Below are 19,902 nucleotides of genomic sequence, written 5' to 3' on the forward strand. Positions count from 1 at the left end.
CCATAGCGCTTTACACACACACTTCCCTGCTTTCTTTCCTTTATTGTCTGCCTCTGCCCCGGGATTTTATCCGATTCACTCACTCAGCACATGCTCAGCCTCTAGAACCAAGCCTGGAACGTTCTGAACACACTCAGTGAATTTGCTGAACGAACGGATGGGCGGCAGATGTACCTCGCAGTGCAGGCCTGCCCGCGGGAGGCCGGCATCACCTGTCACTCCAGGGCCTCGTAAGCCCTCTCCCGGGAAGCACCCGGTACCCAGGAACCAGGGTGGGGACCCGGCTGAGTCTAAGAAGGCTTCTAACCCGTGGCGGGCTGAGCTGGAGCCCTGCTGCCCGAGGGCGCACACCTACAGGGGGCGCTGCTTTTGTTCCACACCTGACCTACCAGGAGAAGCAGCTACTTTCCACTCCAGTTCTTGGAAGTGTCGGAGGAAGCAAAGAGAGACACAGAGGCGGCCCCTCCCGCCCAAGGTGCCAGTGGGAACCCTGGGTAACCCACGAGGGCCCTGGAGCAGCACCAGCCAGCTCGCCTTCCTTCCCGGGGGGCAGGTGGCTGGCTCTAAGGACCCAGCCTGAGGGCTCAGATCCCCTCTGAGACAGTGAAGGAAGGCGAGGCGGGTCCGTGCCCCCCACCCCTCTCTGACAGGACAGCTCTCTCCCACCCAGGGAGAAGGGAACAGCACCTGCCAGGGCGGTCCTGGGCACCGGGAAACCTAACTCCACATAAATTCCTTGGCACGGAGTCTTCCTTCCAGGGAACTTCACTGCACCTGGCACGGTTCCCCGGCAGCCCTGCCAACCTGTCAGGAGTCGGGAAGCATGCTCCTTTCTTGTGATGGAGAAAGTTCAGTTCACGAAAGCTAAGTCAGAGGACCTGCCAGAGGGTGGACAGAGCCGGGGCGGTGGCGGTGGCGGGGGACGCATCCCGGAGTGGGCCAGGCCATCCTTCGGCAGCTGGTCACCCGACACCGACCCTCCAAGCTCCCTCTCCCCGTCTCCGAGCATCCCTCTGGTGCAGCCATCTATGCCAGGACACAGGAGGGAGGGGAAGGAAGCAGAGGTGACACCCCCTCTCTGAGAAGCTGTGTGGTCCCCCAGCTCCCCCTGCCCCTTTACCCCCAGGACAGCACCGGACAGACTTCCCTCACTCCGGAACTACTCCAGGAACAGAGACCCCCGGGAACTTGCCTGACCCTGACGCTGGCTACCCTGGAGGAGTACGCTCACAGGGCATTTTATTTCCCTCTTTTCTCTTCGCTGCGCACATTTTCTACAATAAGCATACGTTATTTTCACAATGAGAAAAACATGTCAAACATTCTACCAACACGATGGCTTTAAAGCACTAATGAAGCAGTTCAGGGGACAAGGGCTCAGCGGGGTCTGCACCCCTCCCTCCCTCACCCGGCGGGCTCCTCTCGAGGGTAAATCAGGCCACACAACACACGCCTGGCAAAGCTGGTGAGCGTTAGTGAAATTACACTTGTAAACTGTCTGAAATACTGCCGGGCACACAGCCAGCGCCCAGCAGTTGCCATTACTACTATTTTAATCGCTCCTGCATTACTAGTATTGGAATTGCCCTGGAGGAGTTTACCCAGGGATCACACACGCATTTAAAAAGCCCCATCTGGAGCAGGGAGCCCGCAGGGCAGAGGGGGACAGTCATGGGGTCACCGTGGCAGCTGTGGCTAAGCGTAACTTGAGGAAACAAATTTAAAAACTGGTCAGCTTTCAAGTGGCCCTGGGTTTGGGCCAGACTGCGGTCTGGCTATCAGCCCGTGATGCCAAGATGAGAGGACATGGTTCCCGAGCAGGGCGCCCACTGGCCACGCTGGCCCTCCCCAGGGAGCCCCACGCACGCGCCACACCCACCGCCAGGTCCACCGCAGGTCCATCCAGAAATGCATCGCAGGACACATACCTTCTGACTGTGGGAAGGCCCTAAACGTGGACCGTGGTCTTCACGGTTTAGAAAACGCTTACTGAACTCGCACGAACACAAGAACCAGCTAAGGAACCGAATTCACACCAAGCCGTCACCTCCCCTGGCCCCTTCCCATCAGCATTCACACGTGCTGGACAACAGCCCGCGGCCTGCTTTCTCCCACCCCCTCCTCTGCTCCAGTCAGGCTCCCACTCAGTGAGGCTCCAGCGCAGTGGCAGCAGGGCCAGCTCCTGGAAGCACCCATTCCAGGCCCACCTGAGACCTTTGCAATCGGAACCTGGGTGGGGCGGGTGCAGAGCTCAGCTGCCAAGAGCCCCCAGGCGGCTTGCTGAAGCGCAGGCCCCTTCACCGCAGGTCTGCCTTCCTCCTGAGCTCCCAGGCCCAGCGCAGCGGGGGTCTGCACCCCTCCCGCACTTGCTGAAGGCCTCTCGGGTCCACACCTTGCGAGGCCCCGGCGGCACCCGGCCCTGTGGGTCAGGTCCTTTCTGCAAAGGCTCCTCCAGCTTCCCTGGCCCGCCTCTGCAGCGGCCCCTCCCCCTGGGTCCCTCTTCAGGCCCACTTTTCTTTCCTGTGGGGCTTCCCAGCCTGCCCAGGTGGCTCTCAGAACGGGGACTGGAAAAGCCTTCTCGAACGAATGCATCCCCTCCTCACACGAATCTCATAAAGGAGAGAGGTGCACGCACCTGGTGGCAATGCCACCCACTCCCGGCACCCAGGACCTCCTCCCACAGGCCCTCTCTAGCGCCCCCTTCTGTCCTGAGCACCAGCCCTGGAGGCCCAGCAGTCACTTGTCCACAGGGTGCTCCCAAGCATCGTGTCTCGCCCTCCAACTGGGGACAAGTCCGAGAACGGTACAGCCACCTTCCCCACTGGGTCTGAAGCTGGGTGGCTGTTTCTTTCATCCCACGGCAAACCCAGCACCTGCCCCGGTCCTCCCCAGACTGTCCATGTCTCACACCCACCACCGCCACGGGCCCAGGCCACCGGTTACCAGCGTCTTGGGTTCTTCCTGCTCTACCTGCCTTGGTACACGCTGGGGAGGGGGCAGATATCCTGCCAGAATGCAAAGACAAGACCCAAATTCCGCAAGGCCCTTGCAGACCTGGTCCTGTGGCCCACCTCCAGCCCCCCTCCCCACTCTGGCCTCAGGAACTTGCCAGAAAGCAGTGCTGCTGGCCCTCAGGTCTTAGTGCACGAGGTGCTCTCTGCCAGGACTCCCGCTCCCCTTTTTTCTCTAGGATCAGCTTCCAGCCTCTCTCGGGAGGCTCCCTACCGGCCCTGCAGCCAGGCCCTCCCTCAGGAGCAGAGCACAGGGGGCTCCCCAGACCCAGGCTCTCTGTCTCGGGGCTCCGGGGCTGGGCTTGGCCAGTAGGCTAAATGCCCACAGCAGCGTCCGGACCGACCCTGTCTCCGGCGTGATTCCCTGCCCTCCGCCCTGCCCACGGGGCAGCTGGCAGAGAAGGAGCCGGCCAAGTTTCTGGCAGACTGTGGAGCCTTAGAGGGAAGGGGCCTGGGCCCTGAACCACCTGCGTAGACTCAGGCCACCCGGCAGCACACGCACTGGGGAGCGACCAAGAGAGGAATGGCCCATGCAACCTGGGGAGGCATCGGGCTTCTGGGCTCCGGCCACCCCACCCCGCTGGACGGAAGGCCCAGGAAGGCCGAGACGCTCCTCCAGGCATGCTGCATCTCCACGGCCAGCAGCGTCCGGCAGAGCCGGTGCCGGAAGCACATCTACTGAATAAATAAAGTGACAGATCTATTTAAGGAAATTATTTTGAACCGCTCAGGGGCAATTTCCCACAGAAACAGCAGATGTGAGTCTTTCACGTGGGATTTCTAGGTCACGAGAAGCACCACGACCTGATGCCCTGAGGACACACAGGTGATCAGACGGCACCACTGCCCGGGGACAGCAGTGTGGACACTGGGAACGGTTTACTCTCCCCCCGAGGGCACTCTCTCTCACAACTCCCAAGGTGTAAATACCAGGAGACTGTGGGTTCAGGGAGGAGCAGATGTCTGTAGTCTATAAATATGTACATTTCATTTCTTCTCTGGGAAACACAGGAAAGTGTATCAGCTCCCTCCTCTTGTCTGCCTTGACGCGCTCTGGAATTGGGGCGCTTGCTGTTCATCTGAATAGTGTCATCAGAGGCAGCAAGGCAGAGTAGTCAACGTCCCTGCTGCAGTCACACAGGCCCTGGCTAGCTGTGTGACCTTGGACAAATCACTTAACTTCTCTGAACCTCAGGACTCTTGCCTGCACAGGAAGATAAGGGCAGTACCGACCACAAAGCGTTGCTCTGAGGATTACAGGCCCCCTGCAGATATATTTAGCACAGACTCACGCTAAGAAAAAAAGCTAGCTGTACTATTACGAAGAACCTTTGAATTACACTGTATAAAAAATTAAACTGCAAATCTGACCTAACACACAGCCACCAAAGTGGCCCGATCTGCAGGGCAAGGCCTCTGACACGCGCTCCATCCACCCCGGGGTCCTCAGGGATGAGACTCGTCTTTCTAAAAACACTGGGCCCTGGAACAGGCTGCACGTTCAAGCTACAAAGGAAAAGCTTTAACCCCAGTGGCAGGGAACCAAATGGACATTCTGAGCCAACTTAAGGAAGATGACCAGAAATGGGAAGAATATTCTAGACGAGGGTCTCCTTAAAAAGTCCGGAAAGATGGTCACTTTCGAAAAATCCAACCTTGAGAATGAAAAGCATTCAGAACCTGGGAAGCAAGAATATCTAGAACTCTGGTATCAATCTCCAGAAACAGGCCAATTCTTACCAAGGCTCTGAAAACCTCAAGTTCCGAAGCAATTGAAAAAACCAAAACCCCCAAACCGAATACGTCAGTTGTGTTCACAAATGAAGAAGGAAAGAAGGAAGGAAGGAAGAGAGAAAAGAAACAAGCTTGGGCTCTCAACCCGGGCACAGCGCCCGTTTCACGCCAAGTGTTCTTCTAAACCCTTAACCTCTACCAGCCCCTTTAATGCCCACTACATCCTCCGAGCGGGGACGTGTTACCCTGCTGCACGTGAGGAAGGGGCAGAGGTGGGCCCCCATCCCGGCTCGCTCAGAAGACTGGGGTGTCAACCACGCTGCTATGTTACAGGAGTCCGGGTGCACTTCTGAGGGCTGAGGGCCGAGGCTCCAGGTGGGTAGAGATGGTGCTGGAATCCAGGCACACCTGTCGTGTGGAATGCGGGGCGCCCGGAAGGTGGGTACCACAGCAGCCCTGTCATCAGGGGCCTCCCACGTCACTGGGTTACCCAGGTGGTCAGAGCTCCCCGCCTGGAACCCCAGGAGCGAGAGGGATCACAGGGCTCCAGGAAGCCTGCACAGCCTAAACCCGGCATCCCGGCGAATAAATACTACACACTGAGAGTTCTTCCTGAAGAAAGTCTGCTCCAGACTCGGGAATCCAGGGACAACCTCCGGTCTGTCTGGCACCTACAATCTTGCCCGAGGGAGGGGAGCAAGGGCCCAGCGCTCCCTGGAGTCTGCCTGTGGGCGGCGTGTCTACCGGCTGGCGACACGAGTGACTCTGGTGGGCAGAGCCAGCGCTGCTCACGGAACCTCGGAGGCGGCAATAACGCTGTGACCACGCAGGTCCCAATGGCCACTGTCTGCAGCCGCAGATGAAAGCCTTCGTAAAACCCCAAGCCCTTGCCTGTATGTCCGCGTACCCAGTTTCCTCGGCCTCATTTTCCTAAGTGCCAACTCGGGTGCTGCCCGGGCTGGGCGGAAACGAAAACAACCCTAGGGCTGTGCCTGTCCCCCAAAGTCCAGGGGACAGGAGGGGCGAGGTCCGGCCCAGGGACCGGCGGGGGAAACGCAGGGCCACGTCCTGGGGTCAAGGCGCAATGGAACCCGGAGGACCCAAGGAGGGGACCGGGGCTGGGGACGGGGTGGCCTCGGCAGTTCCGGGTCCGGAGCCGGGTCCCCGCGAGGTTGGAGGAGAGGGGCCTGCCGGGGGGGCCCGGGGGTCGCGCCCCGCCCTCTGCGCGCCCTCAGACCCGCCCCTCAGGGACCTGGCGCCCCCTCAGATCCCCGGTGGCCCCTCCGCCCCTCGGCCCGGGGTCGCCCCCGCTGGCCCGCCCGCCGCGCGCACTCACCGTGCTCCGCGGAAGAACCTGCCATCGTTGGAATGCCCCACTCGCGGCCGCGCCGACAGCTTCCCAGAATCTGACGCAACCACCGCCCCGGAAGTCCCGCCGGAGGCGGCGCGCCTTCCGGGACACGCCCAGTCGCTAGGCAACCGCCGCGGGCTCGAGACGCCGCAGGCCGGGGCATGCTGGGAGTTGTAGTTCCTACTGCGCTGCGGCCAGTGCCCTTGAGCAGGGGTCCCCAGCTCCCGGGTTGCGGACCGGTAGCGGTCCGCGGCCTGTTAGGAACCGGGCCGCACAGCAGGAGGTGAGAGGCGGGAGGGCGAAGCTTCATCTGCCGCTCCCCATCGCTCGCATTACCGCCTGAACCATCCGCCCACCCACCCACTTGCGTGGAAAAATTGTCTCCCAGGGTCCGGGGAGGGAGGACCAGTTGGAAGGAGGTTTAGAGGAGGGTATTGGGAATGGGTGGGAAGTGCATTCCATGCAGAGGATACTGTCCTGCAAGTGACACCAACAGAGAGCAAGCCACTTAGAAATTCAGCCTGACCGCAGGGCAGGCTGGAGCAGCCCTGGCGAGAGATGGGGCTTGGGGCAAAGGCTAGGGCTGGCGCTTCTTGAAGCATCTTGTAAGCAAAGTCAAGAATGGCAGAGACCCAGCAGGCTTGACTGGATTTGTGCTGTAGACCTCTCATTCCAGCTGCTGTGTGGCGGTGGAGTGGATTAGGGGAAAAGCCAGGAGGAAAGCAAGACTTGACAGGAAGCCTTTTCGATAGTCTGTAGGAGAGGAGACGGTGCCCTGGACCAGCGGGGTGAGCAGGCAGATCTGGGAGAGCCATGAGGGGCAGCAGATGCTGGGATGGGGGTGGGGCGGGTGAGCGAGGTGAGGGCCAGGGATGACACCCACGTTTCTGTCCTGAGAGAGACTGGTGGTTATGGCATTTCCTTTAATAATGAACTTGAAGTTGAAGACACTTGGTGCTGGGTGGAAGAAAGCAGCTGTTTTGTGAGCATTTCCAAGGACTGATGATGTTTGGGGTGAGTGAGAAAGGGGGGCAGGGTGGAGCGCACACTCTGTATGGACAGGGTTGTCATTCCCAGAGACAGAGGCCCCGGGGGGGAATAACACAAACGAGGAGAAGAGGCTTCTCTGGCGTTTAATCCCCATTCTAGAGTCCCTCAGCCCACAGATCACATCCTCAGCGCCTGTGCCTTCCTCTGTGTAAGACACCATCTCCCAAGGACATCACACTCAAGCTTCTGCACACACAGGGAATGAAAAGAAACACTTAGGACAGAAATTTCATTAGGTAAAGAAAAAGTATAAAAGCAAGTATTGCTAAATTGTACAACTTTTTGGCAAAAGCGTATCTTTGGCATTAAAACTTTAACAGTTTAAGCTACTTTTCTAAAGAATGATGCTAAATGCAAAGAAAAAAAATCTCATAACATTACATACTGTGTGATTCTAGTTATTTAACATTTTGAAATGGCAAAAATCATAGAAATAAAGACAAGTGAATACCAGAAGTTAATGCGGGAAGAAGGTGGACGTGGCTACACCTGAAACAAACACAACATTGTTAATCAACTGTACTCCAATATAAAATAAAAAGTTTAAAAAAAGATGCAACATTAAAAAAAAAAAGGGCAACATGAGTGGTCCTTGTGATGATGGAAATGTCGGGTATATTCACTGTGTCAGTGTCATTATCCCGGCTTTAATATTGTACCATAATTGTGCAAAATGTTAGCATTTTAGGAAACTGGGTAAAGGGTGAGGAGATCTCTCCATATTATTTCTTACAGCTGCATGTAAATCTATGATTATCTCAAAAAGTTTATAATGATATCCATTCCTTAAAAAAATAGTTTCAGGTACTTAAAAAAGGTCTCTGTGACTGTCACCGTGCCCCACCCTGGCTAGTTCTGGTTTAGGAAGCAGGGGCCTAAAGCTGGTCACATTCCAATCTGATCCTCAGATACAAGAGCAGAGGGATAGTCTTAGGTTTTTTGGGTTTTTGTTTTTTAATTGAAGTATAGTCGATTTACAACTTTGTGTTAGTTTCAGGTGTACAGAAAAGTGATTCAATTATACATACATATATATATTCTTTTTCAGATTCTTTGCCATTATAGGTTATTACAGGATACTGAATATAGCTCCCTGTGCTATAGAGGAGGCCCTTGTTTATCTATTTTATATATAGTGGTGTGTATCTGTTAATCCCATACTCCTAATTGATCCCTCCCGTCTTTCCCCTTTGCCAACCACAAGTTTGTTCTCTGTGTCTGTGGGTCTGTTTCCGCCTTGTAAATAAGTTCATCTCTATTATATTTTAGATAGCACATATAAGCGATATCATACGATATTTCTCTTTCTCTGTCTTACTTCACTCAGTATGACAATCTCTAGGTCCATCCACGTAGCTGCAAATGGCATTATTTCATTCTTTTTTTATGGCTGAGTTAATATTCCATTGTATGTATACCACATCTTCTTTGTTCGTTCCTCTGTCGACGGACACTTAGGTTGCTTCCATGTCTTGGCTATCGTGAATAGGGCTGCTGTGAACACTGGGGTGCATGTATCTTTTGGAATTAGAGTTTTCTCCAGATGTATGCCCAGGAGTGGGATTGCTGGATCATATGGTAACTCTATTTTTAGTTTCTTAAGGAACCTCCATACTATTCTCCATAGTGGCTGCATCAATTTACATTCTCACCAACAGTGTAAGAGGGTTCCCTTTTATCTACACCCTCTCAAGCATTTGTTATTTGTAGACTTCTTGATGATGGCCATTCTGACCGGTGGGAGGTGATACGTCGTTGTAGTTCTGATTTGCATTTCTCTGATGATTAGTGATGTTGAGCATCTTTCCCTGTGCCTATTGGCCATCTGTTTGTATTCTTTGGAGAAATGTCTGTTTAGGTCTTCTGCCCATTTTTTGTTTTGTTTTGTTGTTTCTTCTGGCCGGTTTTAAAATTTTAATTTATTTTTTATATTGGAGTATAGTTGATACACAACGCTGTGTTCGTTTCAGGTATACAGCTAAGTGATGCAGTTATACATATACATATAAGCATTCTTTTTCAGATTCTTTTCCCATAGAGGTTATCACAGAATACTGAGCAGAGCCTTCTGCCCATTTTTGATAGGGACAGTCTGGTCCCAGGGCCAGGTATGGACCAGCATCTCTGACTACTCAGAGCGGCCTGTGGGTTGCCTGTCACCAACTTCCTTGTACCTATTCATGGAGCACCTGCTCAATGCCACGCCCTGTCGCAGGTCATGCAGACATCACAGTGACTCTGAGATCAAGGAGTTGATGGGGGCAGAAAGACAACCACCAAACTCTCCTGGCCGCAGAGCCTAGGGAAATGCTCCGAGGAACGTGAGCCCACCCAGTGCAATCAGCAGTCCCCTGGGATCCCATCTCTGCCACACTGGCCACAGGCAGTGCCCCTGACAGAGAAGCACCTTTGCTTGTGGGCAGAGCTGATGTCCCCATTGGAAGTTTATACAGAATCCATTGGGATAAGGACTGCAGTTCCATCTGGGATTCATGAAGTTTCTGGTGGGATCAGAACTGGAAAAGAAGTTCAGATCCGGGCTTCCCTGGTGGCGCAGTGGCTGAGAGTCCGCCTGCCGATGCAGGGTACACGGGTTCGTGCCCCGGTCCGGGAAGATCCCACATGCCGCGGAGCGGCTGGGCCCGTGAGCCATGGCCGTTGGGCCTGCGCGTCCAGAGCCTGTACTCCACAACGGTAGAGGCCACAACAGTGAGAGGCCCATGTACCGCAAAGAAAAAAAAAAAAGAAGCTCAGACCCTACCCATCCAGGACACTGTGTAAAGTAACAGCCCTGTGTCAAAAAAGAGTTTATTGGGAGCTCTCTGTATGCCTACCTAAGATACCTTCTGCAACCAATTTGTTTATAATTTGCAAACATATATGTAGCTCCATGTTATGGAGGGCAGCCATGAGTTTAAATACAGAAATGTCCCTCCCTAGCCCATTCCTCCGCCTGAGGAGCTCTTCCAAATTTCCTGGATGTCGGGGTTCCCATATCTCATCATTTTCTTCAAGTCCAGTAAACCCCATAACATCTTCCAGTTACTTTCTGGAATCTCATGTCTGAATTCACAATAGATCTTATTGATGGATGAAAAAAATAAAAGCAAAAAGGGAGAGTTTGTTTACATTCCTGGGAGGCCCGTGGAGCATCCACTGTAACTCGGCTCCCAGGAGTGTGGCCCTAGAGGTGCTTCCACCTGCCCTGAGCCCACGACCTGGGAAGTCCTGCGCCAGCCCAGATGATCCCACAGGAGGGATCAGGCCCAGGGGCCGGGAGGCCAAGGTCTGGCCATGACCTGCTGTGTCTCTTGACACGTCTGTTGCTCATTCATTACTGGTGCCAGTGAACCTGGGAGAAGGAACCCCAGGCAAGTCAGAAGCCCTGTGGATAAAGCATCTGCTGACGTCCGCCCTGCCCTGCCCCTCTCACATGCCACGCAGCCATGGGCTGTGAGGTGCTCCGGACGGGTAGGCCTCCTGGCATCAGCGGGGGACCAGGTTAGGCCTTGAGACCTGGGGCAAGTTTTGTAGCCTCTCTGAGCTTCGGATTGTCGTGTTTTAAATCTGTAAAATGGGGCAGTCTCCCAGAGCTGTTAGAATAAGATTATAAAAAGCACCTGGCACACAGCACGTGCTCGATAAATCTTGCCCTTTTTGCCCCTAAGCCCGTAGCATCCCAGCCATGGGGACCCACTGATCTAGGGTTAGATAAGTATCCCCATCACCCACTCATACTTTCTCTTAAAAACAGGAATGTATAATAAAATAAAAACAACATCCAATCCTTCTTTATGAACCCCAAAAAACTTACATCTGACAAATATCTGTTTCTCTACTGTCATTGGTGAATGTGAAAAAGTGGATCTCAAGTCCACAGGAAAGTTCCCTAAGCTTCGGGTAGGCAGGTGGTCCCCCGTTTCAAAAATAAAGACATTAGGCCTTAGCATTCATGTCAAAGAAGGAAGACTTTTAGAAAATATATATTTATTTATTTGGCCGCACCAGGTCTTAGTTGCGGCACACGGGATCTTTGTTGCAGCATGCGAGATCTTTAGTTGTGGCATGTGGGATCTATTTCCCCAGTAAGGGATCGAACCCAGGCCCCCTGCATTGGGAGCATGGAGTCTTAGCCACTGGACTATCAGGGAAGTCCCAACAAGGAAGATTTAGCCTAAACAAATAAACGAGAAAAATTTGTTAACAAAAATTTGTTAACAAAAAAAACACACAAAAAAATGTTAACAAATAAAAAAAGAAAATGAAGAATTTAGACTACTTACCAACACAGGAAACGTCCTTCAAAAACTACTTTTGTTCATATTCCTGCAGAGAGAAGAGAATAAAATGGTTCCGGGAGCAGAAACCTGTGTGGCCTCTTAGAGGAATTCTACTGAAATAGAACCAGAACCTGGTTTCTTGTGGGAGCTGTGGCTGGGGGCCGGTGGGCCTCTATCAACATGATAAGACCCCTGAGTCAGCCCGTGGGGAGTCCCCCCCCACTCCGTCCCCCCACGGGTAGCAGAGAGCTCACAGCCCAGCGTATCCTCTGGGTCACACTCCCCCAGGACACGGCCTGGGCGTGCGGGCGACACCGTGCCGTCACGGCCGCCCCTGCTTGGGCAGGCGGGGGTCCCTGCTGCTCTGCATGTGCTCCTGACTCTTCCCAGACCCAGGCCCAGCTCCTTCCCCCCCGGGGGGTTCGGGTAACAGCTGAACGATGTCACCTGGCGGTGACCTGCTCTCTGGATAAGACAATGGAGAGGACACAGGTCTACAGACATGCACTGTGGACAAATATTAGTGACTTATCCACACAGCCTCCTAGTTCAGGGAAATCCGAGCATGGACGGGACGCCAGACAGATGAAAGCTGACCACCTGTCTGAAGGAGCTGCCACGAGCACGGGGTTCTCCCTGGATGAGGCCAGGCGTTCCTTGAGATGCCTGGGCCTGAGGCCAGGAGCCTGACCACGTGGTTCAAATCTCAGCTCTGCCTCTGCCCACAGCCGGCAAGGACCCACTGCTCTGTCCCATGGCTGGTAAAAAGGGTAAGAACAGCTGCCCTGTTACAGCATAGCCCCAGAGGGTCACCCAGGGACTGGCACGTCACCCTGACCTGACCCTCGGCAGGGGCCCCAACTTCTGCATTTTATTCGTCTCAGGAGCCCTGGAGAATCCGACAAAAGTCACAGGCCGGCTCCCTGAAAAGATGCATAATGGCGCACGACCCATGGAACCTACAGTCTCCGGACTTCTCAAGCCCCGTGGCTGTGCAAGGATGGCCCAGGGGTCCGTGATCTCCTCCCAGTCTCCCCTTTCTTCAGCCCCTGACCTTGCCCTGCCTTAGGGTTGCTCATCACCAGCAACCCTGGCCCTCCCCTGCAGGGCCACTTAGTGGGTGTCTGATAATTTGTCAAACCCCATTCAGGTGTCACCCACTCGGGAAAGCCCCCAGCAGCCCCACAGCGGAGGATAGGAACCGTCGCTTCCTGCTGTGCACGGCTGGACACGGCCCACCGGGGACAATCCCACCCATCTCGGGATCCATCGCACACCCTGCCCCTGCAGCCCCGTGTTCTCCAGATGCCAGGCCCGGCACCCAGGGGCTGCTTGGCCCAGCTCTGCTGACAGCGCAGGAGGCTTCAGGTCCAGCACCACGGGCTGTGCCTCCTCGGTCCTGCTGTTTCCCAGCCCTGGGGCCCAGCGAGGACACACGCTGAGCCTCTGCCCCCCCGGGTGCCATGGTCCCCTGGTTACCGAGTCCAAGCTCGCGCTGCTCACCGCACACAGGCCAATAAGTCAGACGTGAGGTGTTGAGACAAGGAATACTTTATTCGGAAAGCCGGCAGACCGAGAAGATGGCAGACTTATGTCTCAAAATAACCACCTTATCGGAGTCCGGGTGCCATTTTCTTCTATAGAATCAGACAGGGAAGTAAAATAAAAAGGCAGAATAGAGAGGGAGAGGCGGTGGGGAAGTAAAGTAAAGAGGACCTTCGGTCTTGCAAATCATCTCCTGGAACTGAGGAGGGGATGCATTAATTTCTTCTTTCTTGCAGCCATTCACAGGTGGGCGGGGTCAGATTGTCTCCCTGTGAGCTGAACAGAGGCACTTTGGTCTAACATTCCGGCAGAGGGGCAGGGTTCCCCGAGGCAGGCCGTTACGGATGATTATAGTAACAAAAGCAATGAAAAGCAATGGCTAAAGTCTAAGAAACAGGTCCAACATGGAGTCAGAATTGGCTCTTCCCTGTTACACCCTCAGACAGCAGGTAGGGTTGGGGAAGGTTATGGGTCGAACTGTGTCCCCGCAAAGGTTCTGAAGTCCTCCCCGTACCTGTGACTGTGACCGTATTTGGAAACAGCATTGTTGCTCACCATCAAGTTAAGATGAGGTCACTAGGGTGGCCTCTGATCCAATATGACTGGGGTCCTTATCAAAAGGGGAAATTTGGAGAGGGACTCACACACAGGGAGAAGGCCACGTGAAGATGAAGGTAGAGATGGGGGGATGCTCCTCCAAGCCAAGGAACCTCAGATTGCCGGAAACCGCCAGAAGCTGGGAGAGGCCTGGACCAGATTCTCCCTCACAGCCCTCGGCGGGAAGTGACCCTGCCGACACCTTGATCTCCGACTTCCAGCCTCCAGAACCATGAGACAATAAAAGTCTGATGTTTAAACACCCTCCTCCCTGCCCCTGGGCTGTGGGACTTTGTTATATCAGCCTCAGGAAACTCAGACAAGAACTCTGCAAGAGCGCCACACACAGCCCTGCACTCAGCGAGCAGGGGCTTGGTCATCATTCAGACCCTCCCAACGGTCCACTTACCTGCTCCAGGCTGTGGAGGGAAGGGGACACCTCTGCTTGGCCTGGGGGCCTGGGGGTCTCGGGAGCTTGAGTCTGTTGTATTGTCTGCTCTGGGGCTGCTGGACTTCCTTTGGCCCCCAGCTCCTGTAGCTCAAGGATTTCCCCAGCGTCCTTGGAGGGTCCCGGGTGAGTCCTGGCCTCGGGCACCAGGGCTGAGTCCTCTACCTCCAACATCGGCCTGGTCTCCACACCAGGGGCTGGTTGGCCCCTCTCAAGGTCCATGGGCATCTGCACCTCCTTGGGCTGGCTGCTTCTAGGTGACTAAAGAACGAAGTCGTTTCTTCTGGTGACAGGAGCCTGCAGGACAGGCCCTTCCCAAGCCACTTTTAAGGAAAGAAATGCCAACTGTCTGATAGGTAAGCAAGGCCTGTGCAATTTCGAGAGGAACACTCACGGGGTCAGGTCCCTGCTCTGCCACCGACTCCTCGGGGGATCCCAAGAGAAGCCTGTGGTGGGTTGAATGGTGGGCACCCAAGGATAGACCCACATCCTAATCCATAGTACTCGTGAATGGGACCTATTTAGAAATAGGGTCTCTTCAGCCGAGGTCATACTGGATAAGAGTGGGACTGGTATCCTATGACTAGTGCCCTTAAAAGGAGAGAGATTCAGAGACACACGGGGAGAGGCTGTGTGAAAACAGCAGAAATTGGAGTGACGCGCCCATAAGCCAAGGAGTGCCAAGCAAGTCCAGCCCCAAACAGGGGAAGCGAGGAAGGACCTGCCCCTAGAGCCCCGAGGGGACCAAACCCACCAACCCCTCGACTTCGGATCTCTGGCCTCCAGAACTGTGGGGCAGTAAGCTCGTAATGTTTTAAGCCCCCCGTCTATGGGGATCTGTCTCAGCAGCCCTGGGATACCAAAGAAAGCCTTTTGTCCCCTGTGCGTCAGCAGAATTTAAATCTTCCAGCACAGATGTTCCAGGGCTCCGCTAAGGTGGGCGCAAATACCACTGCACTGGCTAAATGTGGACGCAGCGGGGAAGGCCTGGGGCTGTCCCCCACCCCTCCACCTCCTGGGGCTTCACTGGACAAATCCCAGGGGATACTTACAGGGCTGCCTGGCTCCTTTGGATTTTCTGCAAATCAAAAAGAAGAGAAAGAACAGAAAACAATTGATATTAACTATTACAGCAACTTCTGTGAGGAGAGGAAATGCCTCGAATTCACAGTCAAGAAAGTGGACTTACGTTTCCCAAAACCGACAACCGACTGGAAAAAACACGCAGCTGGGAAAACACAGGAGGGGCACTTACTTGGTAAGCTTCCCCAGCACCCAGGGACCGCCTCCTCCAAGACCCCCTGGCTGGAGCTGCACCCGTCTCTCCTGGCTTCCCGGCCCCCGGCGCCCTGGACGCCTGTCCCCAGCAGCTGCCCTGCGACTTTGGTCTCAAGCCCTGCACGTCGGGGAGTACGCCGCGGGCGGCTCCGAGCCCAGACACATGCAGGGCCCCCGAGATGGAAAGTGAGCAGAGCTGTGTTCAAACGAGAGGCTCCCGTCAGGAACCACTGACCCCAGGCCCCCACTTCTGAGCTCCTGGTGCCCTTGCTGACCTGGTTTCCTCAAGGATCAACGTGACTCTGCTTTACCTCTTCTTCTATAGTGGCGAGTGATGGCGGTGATGATGGCCGTGGCGATGGAAAGGACCACAGTCACAGCAAGGAGGATCCACGCCCACATTAGGTTTCCTGCAAGGAGGCAAAACAGAGAATGCTGTCGCAGTGCCAGGCACGCTTACCCCATCCAAGTGACGTGCAGCTCTTGGGCGTGGTGGCAGCACCGCCATTCTCCAGGCCCCGAAGTGCTCCCTTGACGACTGTCGCCACGAGCCTCCCCGGCAGGAGGCACGACAGGCTCCTCCTTCCTGCTCAGACAGGACCTGGGCTCAGAGGCCCTGGGCTGTTGCTCTCATCCTTGGAAGCAGCAGGAGGTCTGACCGGCCAGCAGAGCAGCAAGAGGCCCTGGCATCCCGGGATGGGGCTCAGGTGTGAGTGGTCGCAGCTGCAGGATTTACTACAGGGCCAGCAGCAGGCAGAGCCCGGAGGAGGCTGGGAGGAGGGAGGGGATGGCCAGTCCTCATGGCAGTAGGGCTGGGCCACGCTGGCCCAAGGGACAGGGCAGGGTCCACCCTGGGGAGACCTCTGGCGTGACCACCGGGGTGTCTCCGTCTCACCCTGCTGAGCTCCCAGCACCGACAGGAGCCGTGGACGCACAGACACGGGGGGCGGGGCGGGCCCATCAGAGCCGTGGACGCTCGGCCACCCTGATGCAATCTGTCACCCAGGACAGAGGAGGAAGGAGCGGGTCTTTCCCGTGTTGCCACTGTTCTGCTTAAAGGCTCTTCTTTATTCTCTGATCAGGCCCTTCCTCATTCTGCCTTCTGTTTTGGTGTTATAATAGCCTTTAAAAGTGTTTGCGGGTTATAGAGGGAACCTACCTCAACATAATAAAGGCCATATACGAGAAACCCACAGCAAACATCATACTCAATGCTGAAAAGCTGAAAGCACTTCCTCTAAGATCAGGAAGGCGACAAGGATGCCCACTCTCGCCACTATTATTCAACAAAGTCTCGGAAGTCCTCACCACGGCAATCAGAGAAGAAAAAGAAATAAAAATTGGAAAAGAAGAAATAAAACTGTCACTGTTTGCAGATGACATGATACTATACATAGAAAACCCTAAAGATGCCACCAGAAAACTACTAGAGCTAATCAATGAATTCGGTAAAGTTGTAGGATACAAAATAAATATACCGAAATCTCTTGCATTCCTATACACCAACAATGAAAGATCAGAAAGAGAAATCAAGGAAACAATCCCATTTACCATCACATCTAAAAGAATAAAGTACCTAGGGATAAGGAGGCAAAAGACCTGTATTCAGAAAACTATAAGATGCTGATGAAAGAAATCAAAGACGACACAAACAGATGGACAGATACACCATGTTCTTGGATTGGAAGAATCAATATTGTGAAAATGATTATACTATCCAAAGCAATCTACAGATTCAATGCGATCCCTATCAAATTACCAGTGGCATTTTTCACACAACTAGAAGAAAAATTTTTACAATGTACACGGAAACACGAAAGACCCCGAACAGCCAAAGTAATCTTGAGAAAGAAAAATGGAGCTGGAGAAATCAGGCTTCCTGACTTCAGACTATACCACAAAGCTACAGTAATCAAGACAGTATGGTACTGGCACAAAAACAGAATTATAGATCAATGGAACAGGATTGAAAGTGCAGAGAAAAACCCACACACCCATGGTCACCTAATCTATGGCAGAGGAGTCAAGAATATGCAATGGAGAAAAGACAGCCTCTTCAATAAGGGGTGCTGGGAAAACTGGACAGCTACACGGAAAAGAATGAAAGTAGAAAACTCTCTAACACCATACACAAAAATAAACTCAAAATGGATTAAAGACCTAAATGTAAGGCCAGATACTATAAAACCCTTAGAGGAAAACACAGGCAGCACACTCCTTGACGTACATCACAGTAAGATCTTTTTTGAGCCACCTCCTACAGTAATGAAAATAAAAACAAAAATAAACAAATGGGACCTACTTAAACTGAAAAGTTTTTGCCCAGCAAAGGAAACCATAAACATAACAAGAAGACAACCCTCAGAATGGGAGAAAATATTTGTAAATGAATCATCGGACAAAGGATTAATCTCCAAAATATATAAACAGCTCATGCAGCTCAATATTAAAAAAACAAACAACCCAGTCGAAAAATGGGTGGAAGATCTAAATAGACATTTCTCCAAAGAAGACATACAGGTGGCTAAAAAGCATATGAAAAGATGCTCAACATCACTAATCATTAGAGAAATGCAAATCAGAACTACAGTGGGGTATCACCTCACACCAGTTAGAATGGCCATCATCAGAAAATCTACAAACCACAAGTGCTGGAGAGGGTGTGGAGAAGAGGGAACCCTCCTGCACTGTTGGTGGGAACGTAAACGGGTACAGCCATATTGGAGAACAGTATGGAGGTTCCTTAAAAAACTAAAAATAGAACTACCATACGATCCAGCAAACTCACTCCTGGGCATATATCTGAAGAAAACCACAATTCAAAAAGACACATGCACCCCAGGGTTCGCTGCAGCACTATTTACAATAGCCAGGGCATGGAAGCAACGTAAATGTCGATCAGCAGATGAATGGATGAAGAAGATGTGGTACATATACAATGGAGCATTACTCAGCCATAAAAGAGAACGAAATAATGCCACTTGCAGCAACATGGATGGATTTAGAGATTGTCATACCGAGTGAGGTAAGTCAGACAGAGAACGACAAATATCATATGATATCACTCATATGTGGAATCTAAAATAAGGGTACAAATGAACTTATGTACAAAACAGAAACAGAGTTACAGATGCAGAAATCAAATGTATGGTTACCAGGGTGCAGGAGGGGGGAGGGATAAATTGGGAGACTGGGATTGACATATACACCCCACTGTATATAAGGTAGATAAACAGCAAGGACCTACTGTACAGCACAGGGAACTCTTCTCAGTACTCTGTAATGCCCTATACGGGAGAAGAATCTAGAAAAGAGTGGATGTATGTATATGTATAGCTGATTCACTTTGCTGCACACCTGAAACTAACACAACATTGTAAATCAACTACACTGCAGTAAAAATTTAAAGAAAAAAGGTCCTTGCATGTTATTTAAAACAGAAGGAAACTGACAAGCTGATTTTTAAATCTCAGTGGATGTGCTGAGTCCAAGGGTGGCCTGACGACCCTGTGGAAGGAGGCAAGGGGGACTTCAGCTCCAATGTCAAGGTTGGCAGGAAAGTGGCACTGGCCCCAGAACAGACAGACAGGAAGCCCAGATGGACACGGCGCTCAGTTATGACCAAGTAACACTGAGGGCGGGGAAGGGATCGTCTTCAAAACACAAAACGGGGTAGTCGATATGTGCAGTGGGAAAACATACACTGAACCTAGACCCCTACCTCACACCTCGCAAAACACCAATTCCAGGTTCGTGTAGGGTGAAAAAGAGAAAGGTAAGACCACGAAGCTGCTGGCAGGTCACAGAGCAGTATACTTTCTCCGGGTGAGCAAAGATTTCTCACCCGGGAGAGGAAGAGTACCAACATAGAGGAAAACAGCCACAAACTTGACCTCATTAAAATGAAGGACCTCTGTCCACAAGAGACCCCATAAAGCGAGTAAAAAGGCACTCTCGGGGGCAGAGGTGGGTGCAGATATCCGATACAAAGGGCTTGTATCCCAAGCTCATAAATAATTACCAATGTTTATAAATAATCATCAAAAATAAGAAAATGAAAACCCCAGACAACCGAATATAAAAATGGGCAAGACATCTTCAGGGACCTGGATGGACCTAGAGATGATCACATGAAGTGAAGTAAGTCAGGCAGAGAATGACAAATACCGCATGAAATCACTTATGTGTGGAATCTAAAAATATGACACAAATGAACATGTTTAGTAAACAGCGGCAGACTCACAGATGTAGAAAACAAACTTATGATTACCAAAGGGTAAGGGGGGATGAGGGGGAGATAAATTAGGAGTTTGGGATTAATAGATACACACTACTATATATAAAACAGACCAACAACAAGGTCCTACTGTAGAGCCCAGGGAACTTTATTCAGTATCCTGGGATAAACCATAATGGAAAAGAATCTGAAAAGGAATATGTGTATGTATATATATATATAAAACTGAATCACTGCTGTACACCAGAAACACAATATTGTAAATCAACTATACTTCAATAATAAAAAAAAGAATGGGGCTTCCCTGGTGGCGCAGCGGTTGAGAGTCCGCCTGCCGATGCAGGGGACGCGGGTTCGTGCCCCGGTCCGGG

General features: G+C 52.6%; 2 protein-coding genes across 8 annotated transcripts in view; both read right to left on the reverse strand.

Moving 5' to 3' along the window:
* CARS1 (cysteinyl-tRNA synthetase 1) overlaps window positions 1-6,162 on the reverse strand; it is a 47,959-nt gene extending 41,797 nt beyond the window's left edge. For 6 of the 7 annotated variants that reach the window (XM_024748600.1, XM_024748605.1, XM_024748601.1 and 3 more), the window contains exon 1: window positions 6,082-6,162. In XM_024748600.1, coding sequence (XP_024604368.1) covers window positions 6,082-6,106 — 25 coding nt within the window. In that variant the 5' untranslated portion in view covers window positions 6,107-6,162. The remainder of the gene's footprint in view (window positions 1-6,081) is intronic. The other variant, XM_024748604.1, reaches the window with a different exon arrangement.
* Window positions 6,163-12,989: 6,827 nt separating this feature from the next.
* The window catches only part of LOC112402267 (tumor necrosis factor receptor superfamily member 22-like), a 16,320-nt gene continuing 9,407 nt past the window's right edge, over window positions 12,990-19,902 (reverse strand). Inside the window, exons 6-10 of the mRNA XM_024749081.1 lie at window positions 15,606-15,704; window positions 15,206-15,244; window positions 15,069-15,094; window positions 13,978-14,277; window positions 12,990-13,247 (exon numbers count right to left, since the gene is read on the reverse strand). Coding sequence (XP_024604849.1) covers window positions 13,212-13,247; window positions 13,978-14,277; window positions 15,069-15,094; window positions 15,206-15,244; window positions 15,606-15,704 — 500 coding nt within the window. The 3' untranslated portion in view covers window positions 12,990-13,211. The remainder of the gene's footprint in view (window positions 13,248-13,977; window positions 14,278-15,068; window positions 15,095-15,205; window positions 15,245-15,605; window positions 15,705-19,902) is intronic.

This window comes from Neophocaena asiaeorientalis, unplaced genomic scaffold (assembly GCF_003031525.2).
Source record: "Neophocaena asiaeorientalis asiaeorientalis breed wild unplaced genomic scaffold, Neophocaena_asiaeorientalis_V1.1 scaffold43, whole genome shotgun sequence".
NCBI lineage: Eukaryota > Metazoa > Chordata > Mammalia > Artiodactyla > Phocoenidae > Neophocaena > Neophocaena asiaeorientalis.